Below are 17449 nucleotides of genomic sequence, written 5' to 3' on the forward strand. Positions count from 1 at the left end.
GAGCCAAAAGGACACCCTGCTTGTACTGTTCCTTGTAAAGGCCAACTCTCTGCTGTTGTTATATCAATATATTGATACGAGTGTTTAGAGAAGAAGGAAGGAGCTGGCAACCTGAAAGGAGTGGAGAGGGCAAGGCACGGACAGCAATGTGAGGGAATGGGAAGGGTGGAGCTAGGTAGGCCAGCCATGGGCTGAGGAAGATATCTGAGGCAAAGCTGTGTTCCCTGGCAAATCTGCCTGCTTTGGCAGCAAAGCAAATTAAAAGTAGTGCTACAAGTGGTGTCGTTTGCCTTGGAGAGAATGGAAAGTGAAAGCGGGGCTTGAGGAAATACATGAAATCTTGCCACAACGGACATTTGCCCCCATCGCACACCAGACATTTTGTGCGTAATCGGCCAAGGTTTTGCAACTGAGTTGGCTCAGTTTCCTCACACACACATGTACTTGAGGGGTTACATTTCCTGGATTCAAATCTCATTTGTAAAAAGGCAAAAAAAACCTGGCAGCTGCCCCCTTTTCTGCTCTGCGTGTCATTGCACCTTTTCTGCTCTGCGTGTCATTTCAATATGCAAATAACACACAGCCCTGCAGTTTGGAAAATAGTTCCCAAACTGTGGTTCCTGTGTGGAGCTCAAGGCTGAACGGCCAATTATGCTGCCTTAGTATGAAAAGTCCAAACAGGGAGGGCCTGCTAAAGAGAAAACACCGGCACCAAAAGGGTGCTGCTGGTTATATCAGGACACATTCCCGTTTAGGAACGAGGCGCCAGGTTTTCACAGCAAGAGGAGATGGGCGTGGGGCCTCCATCAAACTGAAACTAGACGCCTGACTGAAAAGGACAGCAGACAGAGCTCAGAAAGACTTTGGTGTGTGTGTGTGTGTGTTTTCTTTGCCTATGTACTTCCTTTGCTCATCCAGTTATCTAGAAAGGCACAGAAAGCCCGTCCTGCCTTTTAAAAAAAGTCAGGACAGCATACCCCCTCCCTCAGTTCTTTTATCTTCACAACCACTCCTGTGAGGTGGGCTAAGAGAGGTCAACTTGGCCAAGGTCAGTTTTGACAGCCCTTGGTTATAAATACTGCAAGAATAAGAACATAAGAACATAAGAACTAGCCTGCTGGATCAGACCAGAGTCCATCTAGTCCAGCACTCTGCTACTCGCAGTGGCCCACCAGGTGCCTTTGGGAGCTCACGTGCAGGATGTGAAAGCAATGGCCTTCTGCTACTGCTGCTCCTGAGCACCTGGTCTGCTAAGGCATTTGCAATCTGAGATCAAGGAGGATCAAGATTGGTAGCCGTAGATCGACTTCTCCTCCATAAATCTGTCCAAGCCCTTTTTAAAGCTATCCAGGTGAGTGGCCATCACCACCTCCTGTGGCAGCATATTCCAAACACCAATCAAGTGTTGCGTGAAGAAGTGTTTCCTTTTATTAGTCCTAATTCTTCCCCCCAGCGTTTTCAATGTATGCCCCCTGGTTCTAGTATTGTGAGAAAGAGAGAACAATTTCTCTCTGTCAACATTTTCTACCCCATGCATAATTTTATAGACTTCAAATAAATTAATACAATGAAGTGAGGGGCTTTGGGTTCTAACTCGCCTTTCCCCGGGTGAAACCCAACGGCCAAACCACTACTGTTGTGACAGAATGGCCCTGATGCATATATGGCAGCACTATAATCTTCGGCTGGTCAATTATTCATCTCCCCGTTCGTCTATTGCTCAGTTTCTAGGAAGGTGGGTGCCAAGTCAATCGGAAAATAATGCCCTACGAGATCATTAACTCTTTTATTTATTATTTATATATTTGCTTCATTTATAAATGTATCCGTTTGTTTGCTTGCGCCGTTCTCCTCTGTTTTGCCATCACAACAGCCCTGTGGGGTTTGTTAGGCTGAGAGAGTGGCGGCCCAACACCCCCCAGCAAGTTTCCGTGGCAGAGGGGACATTCACTCCTCAGTCTCCCTCATTTTTCTGTGACTGGCTGTTTCCCCACAAGTCACCTAAAACCAGAGGTGGGATCCAGCAGGTTCTCACAGGTTCCCGAGAGTAGGTTACTAATTATTTGTGTGTGCCGAGAGGGGGTTACTAATGGGTGATTTTGCCACGTGATTTTTGCCTTAGTTACGCCCCTCCTCTCAGCAGCAGCGTGCAGAACTTGAAGCAGTCTAGTAGGAGGTGCACCGGCGTGCGTGGCAGCCTGCACCTGCGTGCATTCGTTTCCCGCCCAAGGACTGGCGCAGCGGCTGTGTCCTTGCCACAGCCTCACCCAGGAATGCTCCGACCCCGGAATGCCCGGCTACGCCCCCATCGTGCCCGCCCAGCCCCATTGGCCGTACGCCACAGTTTGAATCCCACCACCATGGGAACCTGTTACTAAAATTTTTGGATCCCACCACTGCGGCTGAAACGTTTTAAAAACATTTTAGATCCCCCCCCAAAATAACATGATTCTTGTTCACACTTACCTTCTTGAAACAATTCCTGGCAGCTCTTTTCTGTTTTTCTCTGTTCCCCCCCACCCCCCAGTGTGTGGACAAATTAGTGCTTTTATGCTTCACAATCTCGTGCTGCGATTCCTTGAACCTTCTGTAGTCAATACTGAGCCTTCTGTAGTCAATTATGCCCCCCCAAAATCTCAAAAAATGCTCTGAACTGCTCCAAAAACAGGGCAGGGGGCTTCTGCCAGCGAGGAGCGAGCTCACAAAATGACAAAGGGACAGCACAGGCAAAGGAAGCAGTTTTTAAAACATTTCAGCCACAAGAGCCGCATTTAAAACATGTTGAGGCTGCAAATAAAATGCTTCGGGGGACGACGACAACGCAGAACTCCTTGGAGGAAAGGTTTTATTTCCGGCCTCATGGCTCTCCAGATGTTCATGAACTACAATTCCCATCAGTCCCTCCCAACATGAGCATTGGATATACTGCAAGGGCTGATGGGAATTGTAGTTCATGAACATTTGGAAGGCCCTGAGTTTGACGCCTGTGTTTTAAAGTATCTGTATGGAAAGGGCCACTCTAACCACTCTACCTCACTGGCTCTACAGTCTCCCAAATAAAAGAGACACACTCTGTATCTGCACAGGAAAACTCTGGTTGTTTCCTATTTCATTCATTCCAGTCCTGAACCACGATACTGATGGGGCTCAGGTGACCTTTGGCACAAATTATGTCATGTAACCTAACCTAATCTATCATATTTTTTAACTTGTGACGGGTCTATTTTTGAACCCTATCTACCATTTCCCTGTTCCGTTCTTTCCCCTTTGTATCTTTAAATCATAACCACTTGGTCATGGTTTGGAATCAGGGAGGAAGAGGCCCTTCAGCTAAACAGAAAAGCTCTCCTTGACTGAATGGAATGGGGTCTAGACCACACGGGCGTCGTAAACTACGGGAAGCTGAAATGGAAATCAAGCGGCATCAATTCTTAATGAATCCATTCAGAAATGTGCTCTTTCAAACTGCCGGTCTGGTTTTCTTCCATAACACCAGCCGGAAAGGGGGCTGAAAAGACCTTTTAAGAAGCATGAGTGAATTTGGTTTTCGTTTGCTGATTGGTTTTCGTTTGCTGATTTCATTTGCTCTAACCTGCAACTGAACTTATATAATCCTATGTCTTTTGCAAGCCCGTTTCTGACTTACCGGCGGTTACCTCTTTCTCTCTAAATCTGGGCTGCAGCACGTGCATCCAGTAAGAGAGACAGTCCGGACAAATTTTGATAGGAACGTTTTGAAAAGCAGTGGCGTAGGAGGTTAAGAGCTCGTGTATCTAATCTGGAGGAACCGGGTTTGATTCCCAGCTCTGCCACTTGAGCCGTGGAGGCTTATCTAGGGAATTCAGATGAGCCTGTGCGCTCCCACACATGCCAGCTGGGTGACCTTGGGCTAGTCACAGCTTCTCGGAGCTCTCTCAGCCCCACCTACCTCACAGGGTGTTTGTTATGAGGGGGGAAGGGCAAGGAGATTGTAAGCCCCTTTGAGTCTCCTGCAGGAGAGAAAGGGGGGATATAAATCCAAACTACTACTCCTCCTCCTCCTCCTCCTCCTCCTCCTCCTCCTCGTCTTCTTCTTCTTCTTCTTCTTCTTCTTCTTCTTCTTCTTCTTCTTCTTCTTCTTCTTCTTCTTCTTCTTCTTCTTCTTCTTCTTCTTCTTCTAAATGAATTTTAATGTAGCAATGCTATCAACTTCCACCTGAATTATAACAGTGCATTCAAAATGGAAAGAACTGATTACTTCAATGCAAGTTCCAATTTAGGGACATTAAGCATTTTAGCTATGCAGCCCTATCGTGTTTGGTCAGAATCAAGTCTCACTGTGATTGTTTTTAGAAGGTTATGACCTGCTTCATCAAATACTGGTGAAGTTCGGAGGGTCACGTCCTCTGGAAAAAAAATACAGTTGGTCTAAAAGTTTCAACAAATAGCATGGCTGTTAAGTTGGACAATTACTACCTACAATCCACAGGAGTGTTCGGATAAGACACTACAGGGCATTTCTGAAAGTTATATTATTTTTTTAACTTAAAAAAAACTTTCTCTTGTGCATCTCACCAAATCAGACAGATTAATAGCATTTAACGACTTTATTTTTGTGGTGACTGTTCAGTTCTCTTCTTCTCCTTTATTGATTTAGAAATTAGTTTAGACATCTTTCCCAAGAGTGTCATATTGCCACCATGTACCTGCAGGAGCACATGGTAGTGTCCCCTTAGAATTTCAGCCTGGTTTCTCCTACCTTGTCCCCATCATCATAAAAAGAAGAAGAGTTTGGATTTATACCCCACCTTTCTCTCTTGTAGGAGCTCAAGGTGGCTTACAACAGTGGTTCTCAACCTTCCTAATGCCGCGACCCTTTAATACAGTTCCTCATGTTGTGATGACCCCCAACCCTAACATTTATTACAGATGCAGAACACTGATGCAGAGAGTCTTAGGTGACCCCGACCTAAGGTGACCCCGACCCCCGACCCCCGGGTTGAGAACCACTGGCTTACCAGCTCCTTTCCCTTCCTCTCCCCACAGGGGAGGTAGGTGGGGCTGAGAGAGTTCAGAGAGAACTGTGACTAGCCCAAGGTCACCCAGCAGGAATGTAGGAGTGCGGAAACACATCTAGTTCACCAGATAAGCCTCTGCCACTCAGGTGGAGGACTGGGGAATCAAATTCTGTTCTCCAGATTAGAATCCACCTGCTCTTAACCACTACACCACGCTGGCTTAAAAATTCAGCCAAACAAGCAGACTCAGAACCAAGAGAAAACTTTAGATCAGGGTTGGGGGCGCCACAAATATTTGTGAAAAACGATCAAGAGGATAGATCCAAGTAGAGCAGAGATCCACCAAGGAGGTAGGTTTAGTCACCCAGATCCCAACAACCAACAATATAATATGAGGTGATGGCAATGCATTGTGCATTTGCCTACAAAGAAGCTGGTTTTCCAGTTCACATAATTTCACAGTGAGAGCTCGATTGGACAGTAAGGGGTAAATATTAAAAGAACTTCTCTGCATGCATCTACAAAACAGCTGGCACGGGGTGCCCGGTTGGCTAAGTGGTGTGGCATGCACAGAATCCCACTTAATATTCCAAGCCAGGGTAGAACTGAAACGACATCCATCTATGCTAAACAAATTAACATCATTGAATTACCAGTCCGCCCCCCAAAAAACCCCATTACTAGCTCATCTACTCACAAATGTCAATATTTCAGGTATACTATCTAAACAGATACACAGAAGAGTCCATTCTCATCTGATTATTTTTTAAAACTCTTCCTTTCTACTTCTGAGGAGATGATCCTCACTCATCCCAGTGAGAAATTCCACAGGAGTAGCCATCTTAATCCGCTGCCACAAAAACAACAGAGAGTCTAACGATCCCCTGATGACACACGCATTGTGGGCCGATGTAATGAGATCTGCCTCGTAAAGGCTTTTACGACACAAGCCCTTCTCTTTAAGAGATAACTGGAATCCTTGTTGATTTTACTCAGCGTAGCAGGCATTTATGACAACCCTGTGGTAAACCAAGACTGCTTCTTTCTCAAGTGCACGTCCATCATAAGATAAGACCGTATCACCCATGAATGACGTAAGCGGCTACTACCCCCATGCTGCTACTCAACCCCTGCGTTCGGCGGAGGCAAATTTACTGGTGGTCCCTGGCCCCTCAATTATGCGGCTAGCCTTTAATTGGGCCAGGGCCTTTACTACCTTGGCCCCTGCCTGGTGGAACACTCTTCCTCCGACCATCAGGGCCCAGCAGGACCACGGACAGCTCCGCAGGGCCTGTAAAACAGAGTTGTTCCACCTGGCTTTTGGGGAGGCTGGCGGCTGATCTGCCATGCCCCACTAACCCCTGTTTAACGTCATACTCAGTTGATTTTATTATGTATTCAGCCCCCTCCTAGGGGAGCAGGGGATGATGGGAACTGTAGTCCATGACATTTGGAGGGCCGCAAGTTTGACACCTGTGCCTAGAGGGTAAAGAGAAGAAAGGTTCACCTCTGGAAAGCCAAAAAAATCAAATCAAACAGCTCTACAGCAGTGATGGCGAACCTATGGCACGGGTGCCAGAGGTGGCACTCAGAGCCCTGTCTGTGGGCACGCACAGAGTTCATCATGTGGGGGGGAATTGCCCCCCCCCCATCTAGGCTGGCCTGGGCCGCTGGGCTTGATTATTAGCATTAAACCTAAGACTTAGTTTTGGGGAAGCAGTGTAGGTAACCCTGTTAAGTGCTGTTAAACCCCACTGATTTTCATGAGAAGAACTAAAGTGCAATTCTTTACCTGGGAGTAAGCTTGCTTGTTGGCAATGGGGCTTGCTTCTGAGTAAATCCTCCTAGGGTCGTGATTCACCCATTGGAAGAGTTGCATGGTTGCTTCAAAGCAAAGCCACCAACTACCACCAAGCTTACTCCCAAGTAACGAACACCTTGGAGTCAACCATTTTTTCTTAACTGAAACCTCAGTATTGAGATTAAATTGCCGTGTTGGCACTTTGCGATAAATAAGTGGGTTTTGGGTTGCAGTTTGGGCACTCGGTTTCAAAAAGGTTCGCCATCACTGCCCTACAGCAACAGATCAAAGTTGGGACAGCCATGTTTCAGCAAAAATATGGAGGAATCTGGTGGCACGTAAAGGGATCTGATTGACTGAAGCATAAGTTGACAGGGGCCAGACCCAATGTCATGCTGTGTCAAGATAGGCAGCTATTGAAACACGGGTGTATGCTGTTAGGGCCCTATAAGTACAACACATTTGCTCATAAGTGATGCCAGAAGTACCGAAAGGATGAGTGGAAATCCCCTTTCAATTTCAAATCCAGACCTTTGCTTAATCAGAATTGCCTTTCAGACTGACAGTTCACACATGTGATGTTCACCCCCTCAAGAGCCAGCATGGTATAGTGGTAAAGAGCCAGTGGATTCTAATCTGGAGAACCGGGTTTGATTCTCCACTCCTCCACCTGAGTGGCAGAGGCTTATCTGATGAACCAGATGTGTTTCCGCACTCCTACACTCCAGCTGGGTGACCTTGGGCTAGTCACAGTTCTTTGGAACTCTCTCAGCCCCACCTACTTCATAAGGTGTCTGTTGTGGGAAGAGGAGGGGAAATAAGTGTGCGAGAAACTTTGAGTCTCTTTACAGGAGAGAAATTTGGGGCATAAATCCAAACTACTACTACTACTACTACTACTACTACTACTACTACTACTACTACTACTACTACTACTACTACTACTACTACTACTACTACTACTCCGCAGTGGCGTAGGAGGTTAAGAGCTCGTGTATCTAATCTGGAGGAACCGGGTTTGATTCCCAGCCCTGCTGTCTGAGCTGTGGAGGTTTATCTGGGGAATTCAGATTAGCCTGTGCGCTCCCACACATGCCAGCTGGGTGACCTTGGGCTAGTCACAGCTTCTCGGAGCTCTCTCAGCCCCACCTACCACACAGGGTGTTTGTTGTGAGGGCAAGGAGATTGTAAGCCCCTTTGAGTCTCCTGCAGGAGAGAAAGGGGGGATATAAATCCAAACTGATTAGTAGGAGGTTAAATCACCGTATATCTAATCTGGAGGAACCCAGGGTTGTTCCAACCCTACTGTCGAAGGCTGTGGAGGTTTATCTGGGAATTCAAGATTAGCCTGTGCACTCACATGTACCAAGCTTCGTTGACCTTGGGCTAGTCCACAGCTTCAGACTCCTCAGCCCACCTACCTCACCAGGGTGTTTGTTGTGAGGAGCTAGGAAAGTTATGCCAAAACCTTTGAGTCTCCTGCAGGAGAGAAAGGGGGGATATAAATCCAAACTCTTCTTCTTCTTCTTCTTCTTCACTTACTGCAAAAGTAAGCAACCGCATGTATGAACAATCCACCCCAGATCTAATGTCTATTACCACAGATATTCTGTTGTTCCTCTGTTGTCTCAGCCACAGCACTTCAGAAAGGAGTCGATCAGTTCGCACACTTAGCTGCGGAGCCTCAAGAGGTGAGCGATGAGAAATCCAGTGATGTTTGAGTCAGTCTACAAGCATTCACACATGCACACCACTGAGATAGGTCAAAAGACTCTTACAGCTCCATTAAGTAGGCACTAACAGCCCACTGCCCTTTCCTTCAGCACCAGCGACAAGACACCAGCTATTGGGACAATCGTTTCACAAGTCTTCAGTACCTGGCCTTTGGCCAATCCCTTTCAGCTGCCACATCAAATCTTTCGACCTCTGTGATGGGTTGGCTGGTTGAAGGGCTTGGCTGTCTGCACAAAGGTTGCCAGCTCCAGGCCTGGAGATTTGGGAGCAGAACCTGGAATTTGGGGAGGGCCCTCAGCAAGATGCCACAGAGAATGCCCTCCAAAGCAGCCATTCCCTCCACAGCTGAAATTCCAGCATTACAGGCCTCACTACAGGCTGGAAACCCTATTAAGGTTCCTAAATATCCCATTCATTAGATGGATTCATTAGATGGATATTTTAAGAACAGGGTTGGATTGGGAGTGATTTAGAAGAAGAAGGAGGAGGAGGAGGAGGAGGAGGAGGAGGAGGAGGAAGAGGAGGAGGAGGAGGAGGAGGAGGAGGAGGAGAAGAAGAAGAAGAAGAAGAAGAAGAAGAAGAAGAAGAAGAAGAAGAAGAAGAAGAAGAAGAAGAAGAAGAAGAAGAAGAAGAAGAAGAAGAAGAAGAAGAAGAAGAAGAAGAAGAGGGGAAGAGAGGGAGGGAGGAGGAGGGAGGAGGAGGAGGGAGGAGGAGGGGAGGAGTTTGGATTTATATCCCCCCTTTCTCTCCTATAGGAGACTCAAAGGGGCTTACAATCTCCTTGCCCTTCCCCCCTCACAACAAACACCCTGTGAGGTAGGTGGGGCCGAGAGAGCTCCGAGAAGCTGTGACTAGGCCAAAGTCACCCAGCTGGCGTGAGTGAGAGTGTACAGGCTAATCTGAATTCCCCAGATAAGGCTCCACAGCTCAGGCGGCAGAGCTGGGAATCAAACCCGGTTCCTCCAGATTAGATACACGAGCTCTTAACCTCCTACGCCACTGCTGCTCTTAGAAGGACTTCAGTCTAGATTATACTCAGTGGCGTATCTGGCAGAGGGACATGGAGGTCATTGACCCAGGCGCCACCCATTAGATCATATGGGGGTGCAAAATTGTCCTAATGCCCCTCCCATAAAGAGGCACCCCCGCCTGGGCTGGGAGCCTGCTGTGGGCCCACCGGGCGCCCCTCGGCCCGGCCCCGCCAGGCTGCCCGGGACTGCCACTGTCCTCCTCCATCGGCTGGTAGCTAACAGGTGAGAGGAATGGACAATGTGGCCTCACAGAAACAGCCCAGACGTTAATGCCATCGATCTTGGTGGTGGGGCAGCCGAGTCTTTCAGGTATCTAGACTTGGAGCAATGATTAAACCTGTTGGCCAGATTCTCTCTCTGGGAAGGGAACGGGGCCGTGTGTGACATAACGGGAGGGACAGGAGCCAGGGCCCCTGAATTTCAGCCCTGTCCCATGGCCGTATCCAGGGCCGCCCGGTTTCTTCCTTCGCCTGACAGAGCTGGTGACTGAGCGGTAACTTAATCGGCAGCTCGGACTTGTGGGCAGCAGCCTGGAGGACAGCCCGGAAAACAGGGATTGGAGCCAATTACTTGGCTAATGCTCCTGGCTTAACTCCCCGTAACTGGAGCTCCGCCGCTGCCTTTTGCTGAGCTAGGCCCGACTTCGAGTAACTAACCAGCCGCTCCTTTTCCAGCAGGCCTCCCAAGAAGATGTGCCAGGAAACCGACAGCCTCGCAGTTTCCCGCTATAAAATGCATAAATCGGGCGCGAAGGGAAGGGGAATCGTAGGCAATACAGCATCTTTGGGTGTAGCCTCCCTCGTTGGGTTGCTGTGAGGATAAAATGAGGATTTTGGGAAGCAATGGTGAGGTTACAAACATAAAAATGGGAGCTGAGAGAGAGGCAATGGGATACAGCGCTTTCCCCCTCCCCCAATAGGCCCTTTTGCACGTGCAGAATAATGCACTTTCAATCCACTTTCACAATTGTTTGCAAGTGGATTTTGCTGTTTTGCACAGTAAAAATGCAGCTGCAAAGTGCATTGGAAGTGGATTGAAAGTGCATTATTCTGCCGGTGCAGAAGTGCCCCAAATGCTTAAATTCCACTTCTTTCTCTAGGGAGCCGGTTTTATTTACATTTCAGCAAGGAACTCCCAGCATGTGTCTGTTTGACACGACTTCTGAGATGGATGTGGAGATGAGCCTGGGAATAGTAATTTTTGTGGGTGGGTTCTGAGTGAGCAACCCTAAAGGATTCACCATATCTGCCTACAGCAGCGAACCTATGGCACTCCAGATGGTCAATGGACTACAATTCCCATCAGCCCCTGCCAGCATGGTCAATGAACATCTGGAGTGCCATAGGTTCGCCACCACCGGCTTACAGCCTCCACTTGCTTACAGTACAGGAATGCTGTCTGGCGCTGAGCCTCACTTTCGGCACCAATGAAAAATCTAGCCCATCCTGAGTTTAAAGTTTTGAAGTCTGGACGCTCTTGATGTGTATTTGCCTTTGAAATTATTCTTGGAACGATCTTTTCCTGGCCACTGCTCATGTACATTTTAATAGAAACGGCTGTAAATAAAACGTCCTATGCGTGCTTGACCCCACAGTTTGTATTTGTGTATCTGCAGTCATGTGACTGATATATTCTAGGCAAGTTATATTCTCTACGTTAGTGCAACGTCAATATGACATCAACCAACAACAATTCGCGTTGCACCTGCCACAATTTTATAAAGTGAACAGTGCAATTAACATAATACGTGGTAGTGCAAGTGCAATAATAATATCTACAGTTCCTTGATAATAATATCTAATAATAATAATAATATCTACATTACGCCTAGAAAGGGGAGCAATAAGAGACGTGATAGCATCACTGTTATTAACTACCCTTTGAAAGGCTGAACATCCATAGAAAATAACGTATCTGATGAAGAATCATCTCGAAAATGGCAAAAGTAACACGTGAACCGTTTATGTGGATTGAGATTCGGACTACCGTGTTTCCCCGAATATAAGACAGTGTCTTATATTAATTTTTGCTCCCAAAGATGTGCTATGTCTTATTTTCAGGGGATGTCTTATTTTTCCTGTGTTCTGTTCGTCGGGCATGCTTCCAAACAAAAACTTTGCTAGGTCTTACTTTCGGGGGATGCCTTATATTTCGCACTTCAGCAAAACCTCTACTATGTCTTATTTTTCGGGGATGTCTTATATTAGGGGAAACAGGGTATTTGTCCTTCCTGAGGCTTGAATTCCAGGACAATAAGGGAGAACTGTAATGTTACCCTTTTAAAGAAATTTCTGTAATATTCTAGGCAAGGCCCGAGAGTTTTGCCTGTGAATGGAGATTGCCTTCTAAAAAACACACCAGAGAACCTTCTGCTATTAAGATGGATTCCTTAACAGGAAAAAAAATTGACTTAGAAAAGATTTCTGGAGAACAGGGAGTTTTAAATCAACTGCAGGAGAAGCCGGGGCTCCTGTCCCTTTAACATTGCATAAAAGGATGGTTTTGAAAGGGGGGAGGGGAGGTAGATATAACTTTTCTCACTTTTCACCACTGTGACATAACAAGCTGTCCTGGCCATAAATTCTTTCTTCTACACTATTATGAAGAACACAAGTATCCTGCCTATCTGATATTTGGTCAGCTTAGTACATTGTGCAGGCAGGCAGTATCACCAGAATGGTTCCCAGTGCTCTGGCAGACCCTAACTCCCCCCTTCACACCCCCATCCCGCCTTTGACAGGCCGCGTGGTATAGTGGTTAAGAGCAGGTGGATTCTAATCTGAAGAACCATGTTTGATTTCCCACTCCTCCACCTGAGTGGCGGAGGCTTATCTGGTGAACCAGATGTGTTTGTGTACTCCTACACTCCAGCTGGGTGACCTTGGGCTAGTCACAGTTCTTGGGAACTCTCTCAGCCCCACCTGCCTCTCAAGGTGTCTGTTGTGGGGAGAGGAAGGGAAAGGGTTTTGATTTTGATTTGATATTTAATTTATATACCGCCCTCCCCCAGAGGGCTCAGGGCGGTGAGCAACAGCAAAATAATACATAATAATACGCGATAACATAATAATACAAAACCATAAGGCTCGTACCCATATTCAATAGCCTCCCAGTCCAACAATTCAGACAATAATGTAATCAGGTTAACAAGTCATAACAAGTAAAGCAACATATAATAACACCAACATTAAATATAACATTCCATAACAATGGATGCAGCTGGCCTCCACGCAGGCCAGGGCCTTTACAGCTCTGGCCCCGGCCTGGTAGAACTCCAGCTGTCCGGGCCCTGCGGGATCTTGGTGAGTTCCGCAGGGCCTGTAAGACGGTGTTGTTCCGCTGGGCCTTTGGAGGGACCAGCCACTGACGGTGCCCCCTCCTTTCGGCTCTTTACATCTGGGCCCTTTTTCATCTAATGGGACTCGCCGTCCCTCCCTCTTGGGGAGGATTTAAAAATGGGATTTTGTTGGACGCCTCTTATTATTCTTACTGCTGTTTTTAAAGGTCTTAGCAATTATATGTATAACTGTATTGAGATTTTATGCTGTACACCGCCTGGAGCCCCTCGGGGATGGGGTGGTATAAAAATCTAAATAATAAATAAGTAAGTAAACAAACAAACAAACAAACAGCAGCAATATAATAATCACAGAATCACAATAACCTAACATTTCTCCTTACAGGAGAGGAAGGTGGGGTATAAATCCAAAACTCTTCTTCACTTTCTCTCATGCATAGGAGCAGCAGTGGCGTAGGAGGTTAAGAGCTCGTGTATCTAATCTGGAGGAACCGGGTTTGATTCCCAGCTCTGCCGCCTGAGCTGTGGAGGCTTATCTGGGGAATTCAGATTAGCCTGGGCACTCCCACACACGCCAGCTGGGTGACCTTGGGCTAGTCACAGCTTCTCGGAGCTCTCTCAGCCCCACCTACCTCACAGGGTGTTTGTTGTGAGGGGGGAAGGGCAAGGAGATTGTAAGCCCCTTTGAGTCTCCTGCAGGAGAGAAAGGGGGCGGGATATAAATCCAAACTCTTCTTCTTCTTCTTCTTCTTTTGAGCAAAAAAAAAATGGGTCAAGACTGCAGGGTTGAAGCCCCGTTCATGAAGGAAGCCCACGATTGGAGCAATCAGACAGTCTGTAGCAACAGCATATTTTAGCCCCGTAATCTTCCATGCAGATGTCTTGAATGCGCGCACATAAGTGCATACAGAGAGAGAGAGAGGCCGTGTGTGCGCGCGTTTGCTCCCCACATCCCGGGGCGAACTGGAATTCGTCCAGCTGGATGGGACACAGTACTTGCTAATGTTTCTCTCTCCAGGGACTCAATTAAATACACTTCACTGGGCAATATAAGACCTCAGAAAGGACAAGCCCTCAGGCTTGAGATGCGAGGATCTTTTTTGGCCCCAACTTCGCTTCGTTTGCCAAGTTCTGGAAATGCCCCCCCCCCTCTTCCAATTAAAAAAAAATTGCGTAACTCCACTGGTGCAGTTAGGGACTTGAGCTAAAAGCAGAACCTTTGAGCTTCATCTCCTAGATAGCTCAAAAACATCTCCAACATTAAATTCGAATTTTAAATACACCGGCCAATAGTGCAGGCGTGTGGAAAGTCTGGGCGCTTTTTGGCTGTTCGCAGGTTGCTGAATATTGATGAGTGAATCGCGCCTCAACCTTTCTTTTTCCAGAAATGTTCAAGCTTGTGGTCCTGCTTAACATGCTGCAAAATTGGCAGGTGCATTACAAATATGTATGTTGCCCATAATGGGCCAACAAACAGGTAAGACAGCCAGCGTGGTATGGTGGTTAAGAGCGGTGGACTCTAATCTGGAGAACTGGGTTTGATTCCGCACTCCTCCGCCTGAGCAGCAGCCCGGGTTTAATCTGGCGAACCAGGTTTGTTTCCCCACTCCTCGAATGAAGCCTGCTGGGTGACCTTGGGCCATCACAGTTCTCTCAGCCCCACCTACCTCACAAGGTGTCTGTTGTGGGGAGAGGAAGGGAAAGGAGCTTGTTAAGTCACCTTGAGTCTCCTTACCTCCTCCTCCTCCTCCTCCTTCTTGATCTCAAATGGCCCTCCAAAGCCACTGTTTGCTCTGCTGAAGGAAACATAGAAATTGCCCTTTCTCTGACAGGATAAATAGCAAGTCCAGTGGACCAGAGGCATAGTTGGGCCAAACTGCACCCAGTGCACAGTGTGTTTTTTCCACATACCCCATGGCCCCAAGGTCTCCTGGGAACTGTAGTTCCTGAGGCCATTTTTGAGCCTGAACTGTAAATAGGCCACTTTTTTTCAGCCTGAAAAAGTACTAGAAAAAGAAAAGGAACTAAGGTAAATGTGGGAAGGGGGCAGGGGGCTGCACGGGGGGTGCAGGGGGCGCAAGGAAAAGGGGGAGGGGCCGGGGGCAATTTTCCACCTCCCAGGCATGCGCCCGGTGCACAACACGCACACGCACACCCTGTCCCCTTGCCGCTCCGCCACTGCAGTGGACCAATAAAGTCAAGAAAATTAAATGGAGGGAGGGAGGATAATTTCGTTCTCTTCCACAAGGCTTCCCTGAAGTAAACGTTCGAGTATTTGTATAACTTAACCTAATTTTGCCCCTTATGCCTCTTTTATTGGCCTCCCCTCCCCTCCCACCTCTGCTCCTGTTTGTTCTAATGCGCTTGTTTTGTTTTCTTTATTTCAGAAGCCAACTGTTCTTATTTCAAGTTCTTCACCACTGGGGAGAATGCCCACATCTTTCAGAGGACAACTAAAAAAGGTGACGGCAGCATCATTTCTTAGTAGTCAAGAGTAGGTCACTGTGTTGGTTCTCTAGCCTCTATGTCAGGGGTCTTCAAACTCTGGCCCTCCAGATGTTCATAGACTACAATTCCCATGAGCCTTACCACTTGGCCATGCTGGCAGGGGCTGATGGGAATTGTAGTCAATGAACATCTGGAGGCCAGAGTTTGAAGACCCCTGCTCTATGTAAAGTAGGGTCTGGGTACAGCTTTAAAAACCAAGGGGGGTATGTGGGAAGAGGATGGTGTTGAATTTTTCCACTCCATTTGCAGTTTCTCCAGTGCCTGTGGTGTCTCCTCCCCCCCTCCCCAGCATGTTTCTCCTCTCAGCCAATTAGCCTGGAGATTAGTTGTAATCTCAGGGGATCTCCAGAGATCACCTGGAAGTGAGCCGCCCTACTCGCGCACAGAATATGAGTGAAGGTTTCCTTGTTTGGGAATCGAATTCCAGTTTGCAGCGATGTCCAAATGCAGGTACCTGGATAGACCGCAGTCTGTTTCCTCTCCACAAACCGGGGTTCTAAACTGCGATTCAATTGAGGTTTCAGACTTCTGGTTCGTGGAGAGGAAACAAACCACGGTTTGCTCAGACCACTGCCTTTGGACATTGCTGCCAACTGGGGTTTGACCAAAGCTTCTCCAACAAACTCTTTAGCCACGCTACTTATGCAAGGGGAAAAGGGAGCCGGTGTGCGCAGGTGACTGTAAGAGCTTGTAAGACGCCTTGAGTCTCCTTACAGGAGAGAAAGGTGGGATATAAATCCAAACTCTTCTTCTTCCTCTTCTCCTAGCCCCCAACACGTTTGCTTGTCATGGCTGGTTCATACATTTGCCACTTTCTCCATGCTCCTCTGGAATGCCCTTGCACTGACAATGAAAGGACTAAACTGTATACTTCAAGGGACCAGCCTTGACCCAGCCTGCCAAACATACGTCATAAATTACATGACAAAAACTGTTGAAATCAACCACCCTCCCAAACATGCATCATTTAAAACTACATTAAGAGTTATTTAAAAAGTTAAATTACATGTAAAACAGTTAAAATGCATGCCAAGCGTTAAAACACTGGTTGAGAAGGAGGCATCGTTGAAGGAATGCCAAATGAAACAAAAAATAAATCTTCACCTGCTGGCAGAAGCAGGCAATAGAGGGGGACAGATGACTCTTCCTGCGGAGAGAATTCCAGAGCTTATAACTCTGGAAACTGTTATCTTAAGCGCTCACTTGTCTGTTTTGATGCTCTCTGTTTTTATGCCGGGCTTTTGTCAAGGCTGGGTTTTAGCTAACATCTTTCTAGTGTTTTGTTTTTATTGCTTTTATTTTGTAAGCCACCTCAGGCAGGGTCCTGGAGAGGCGGCACGAAATTTTTCCCCCCGAAATCAATAAACTTCTCTTTCTCTCCTCCCCCAACTTGGCAACGCTGCGCAGAGCTGAACATTACAGCCGCCGTGGTGTCCCTTCTCAGCATCACGCTCATGGCCATGGGATCGATCTGCATCACGATGGCTCTGAGCAAAGAGATAGAATTCCTTTTGAAGCCGGCGTCCATTTTCTTTATCATATCAGGTAAGACAGAACCTTTAAGCAGGGGTGTATCTGCCAGAGGGACATGGGGGGTCCCATGTCCCTGGGCACCACCCATTAGATCACATGGGGGGCAAAATCACCCCCACTCCTCTCCCACAGAGAGGTGCCTCTGCCCAGCGCTCCCCCCTATGCCAGCCGGGACCACCTCTGCCCTCCTCCGCCAGCAGGCCTAAAGGTGCAGACTGGCCAGGCCAGGAGCCTGCTGCGGACCTGCTGGACCCCATATGTCCCAGTTTGACCTCTGCGTTTAGCAGAGGCCAATTTACTGGAGATCCCTGGCCCCTCAATGACACGGCTGGCCTCCACTCGGGCCAGGATTTTTACGGCTCTGGCGCCAGCCTGGTGGAACACTCTACCACCAGCTGTCCGGGCCCTGCGGGACCTTGGAGAGTTCCGCAGGGCCTGTAAGACCGAGTTGTTCCACCGGGCCTTTGGAGAGACCAGCCGCTGAGGGTGCCCTTCCCCCCACCCCTGCTTTACAGGGGTCCCTAACATCATCGGGACCCATTATTCT

The 17449-nt window shown here is 47.7% G+C and overlaps 1 protein-coding gene across 1 annotated transcript in view; it reads left to right on the forward strand.

Annotated features, from left to right (window-relative positions):
• CACNG6 (calcium voltage-gated channel auxiliary subunit gamma 6) overlaps window positions 1-17449 on the forward strand; it is a 36031-nt gene that overhangs the window by 14843 nt on the left and 3739 nt on the right. The window contains exons 2-3 of the mRNA XM_048517063.1: window positions 15249-15323; window positions 16777-16914. Of these exons, the coding sequence (XP_048373020.1) occupies window positions 15249-15323; window positions 16777-16914 (213 nt within the window). The remainder of the gene's footprint in view (window positions 1-15248; window positions 15324-16776; window positions 16915-17449) is intronic.

The sequence above is a fragment of the Sphaerodactylus townsendi genome, linkage group LG15 (genome assembly GCF_021028975.2).
Source record: "Sphaerodactylus townsendi isolate TG3544 linkage group LG15, MPM_Stown_v2.3, whole genome shotgun sequence".
NCBI lineage: Eukaryota > Metazoa > Chordata > Lepidosauria > Squamata > Sphaerodactylidae > Sphaerodactylus > Sphaerodactylus townsendi.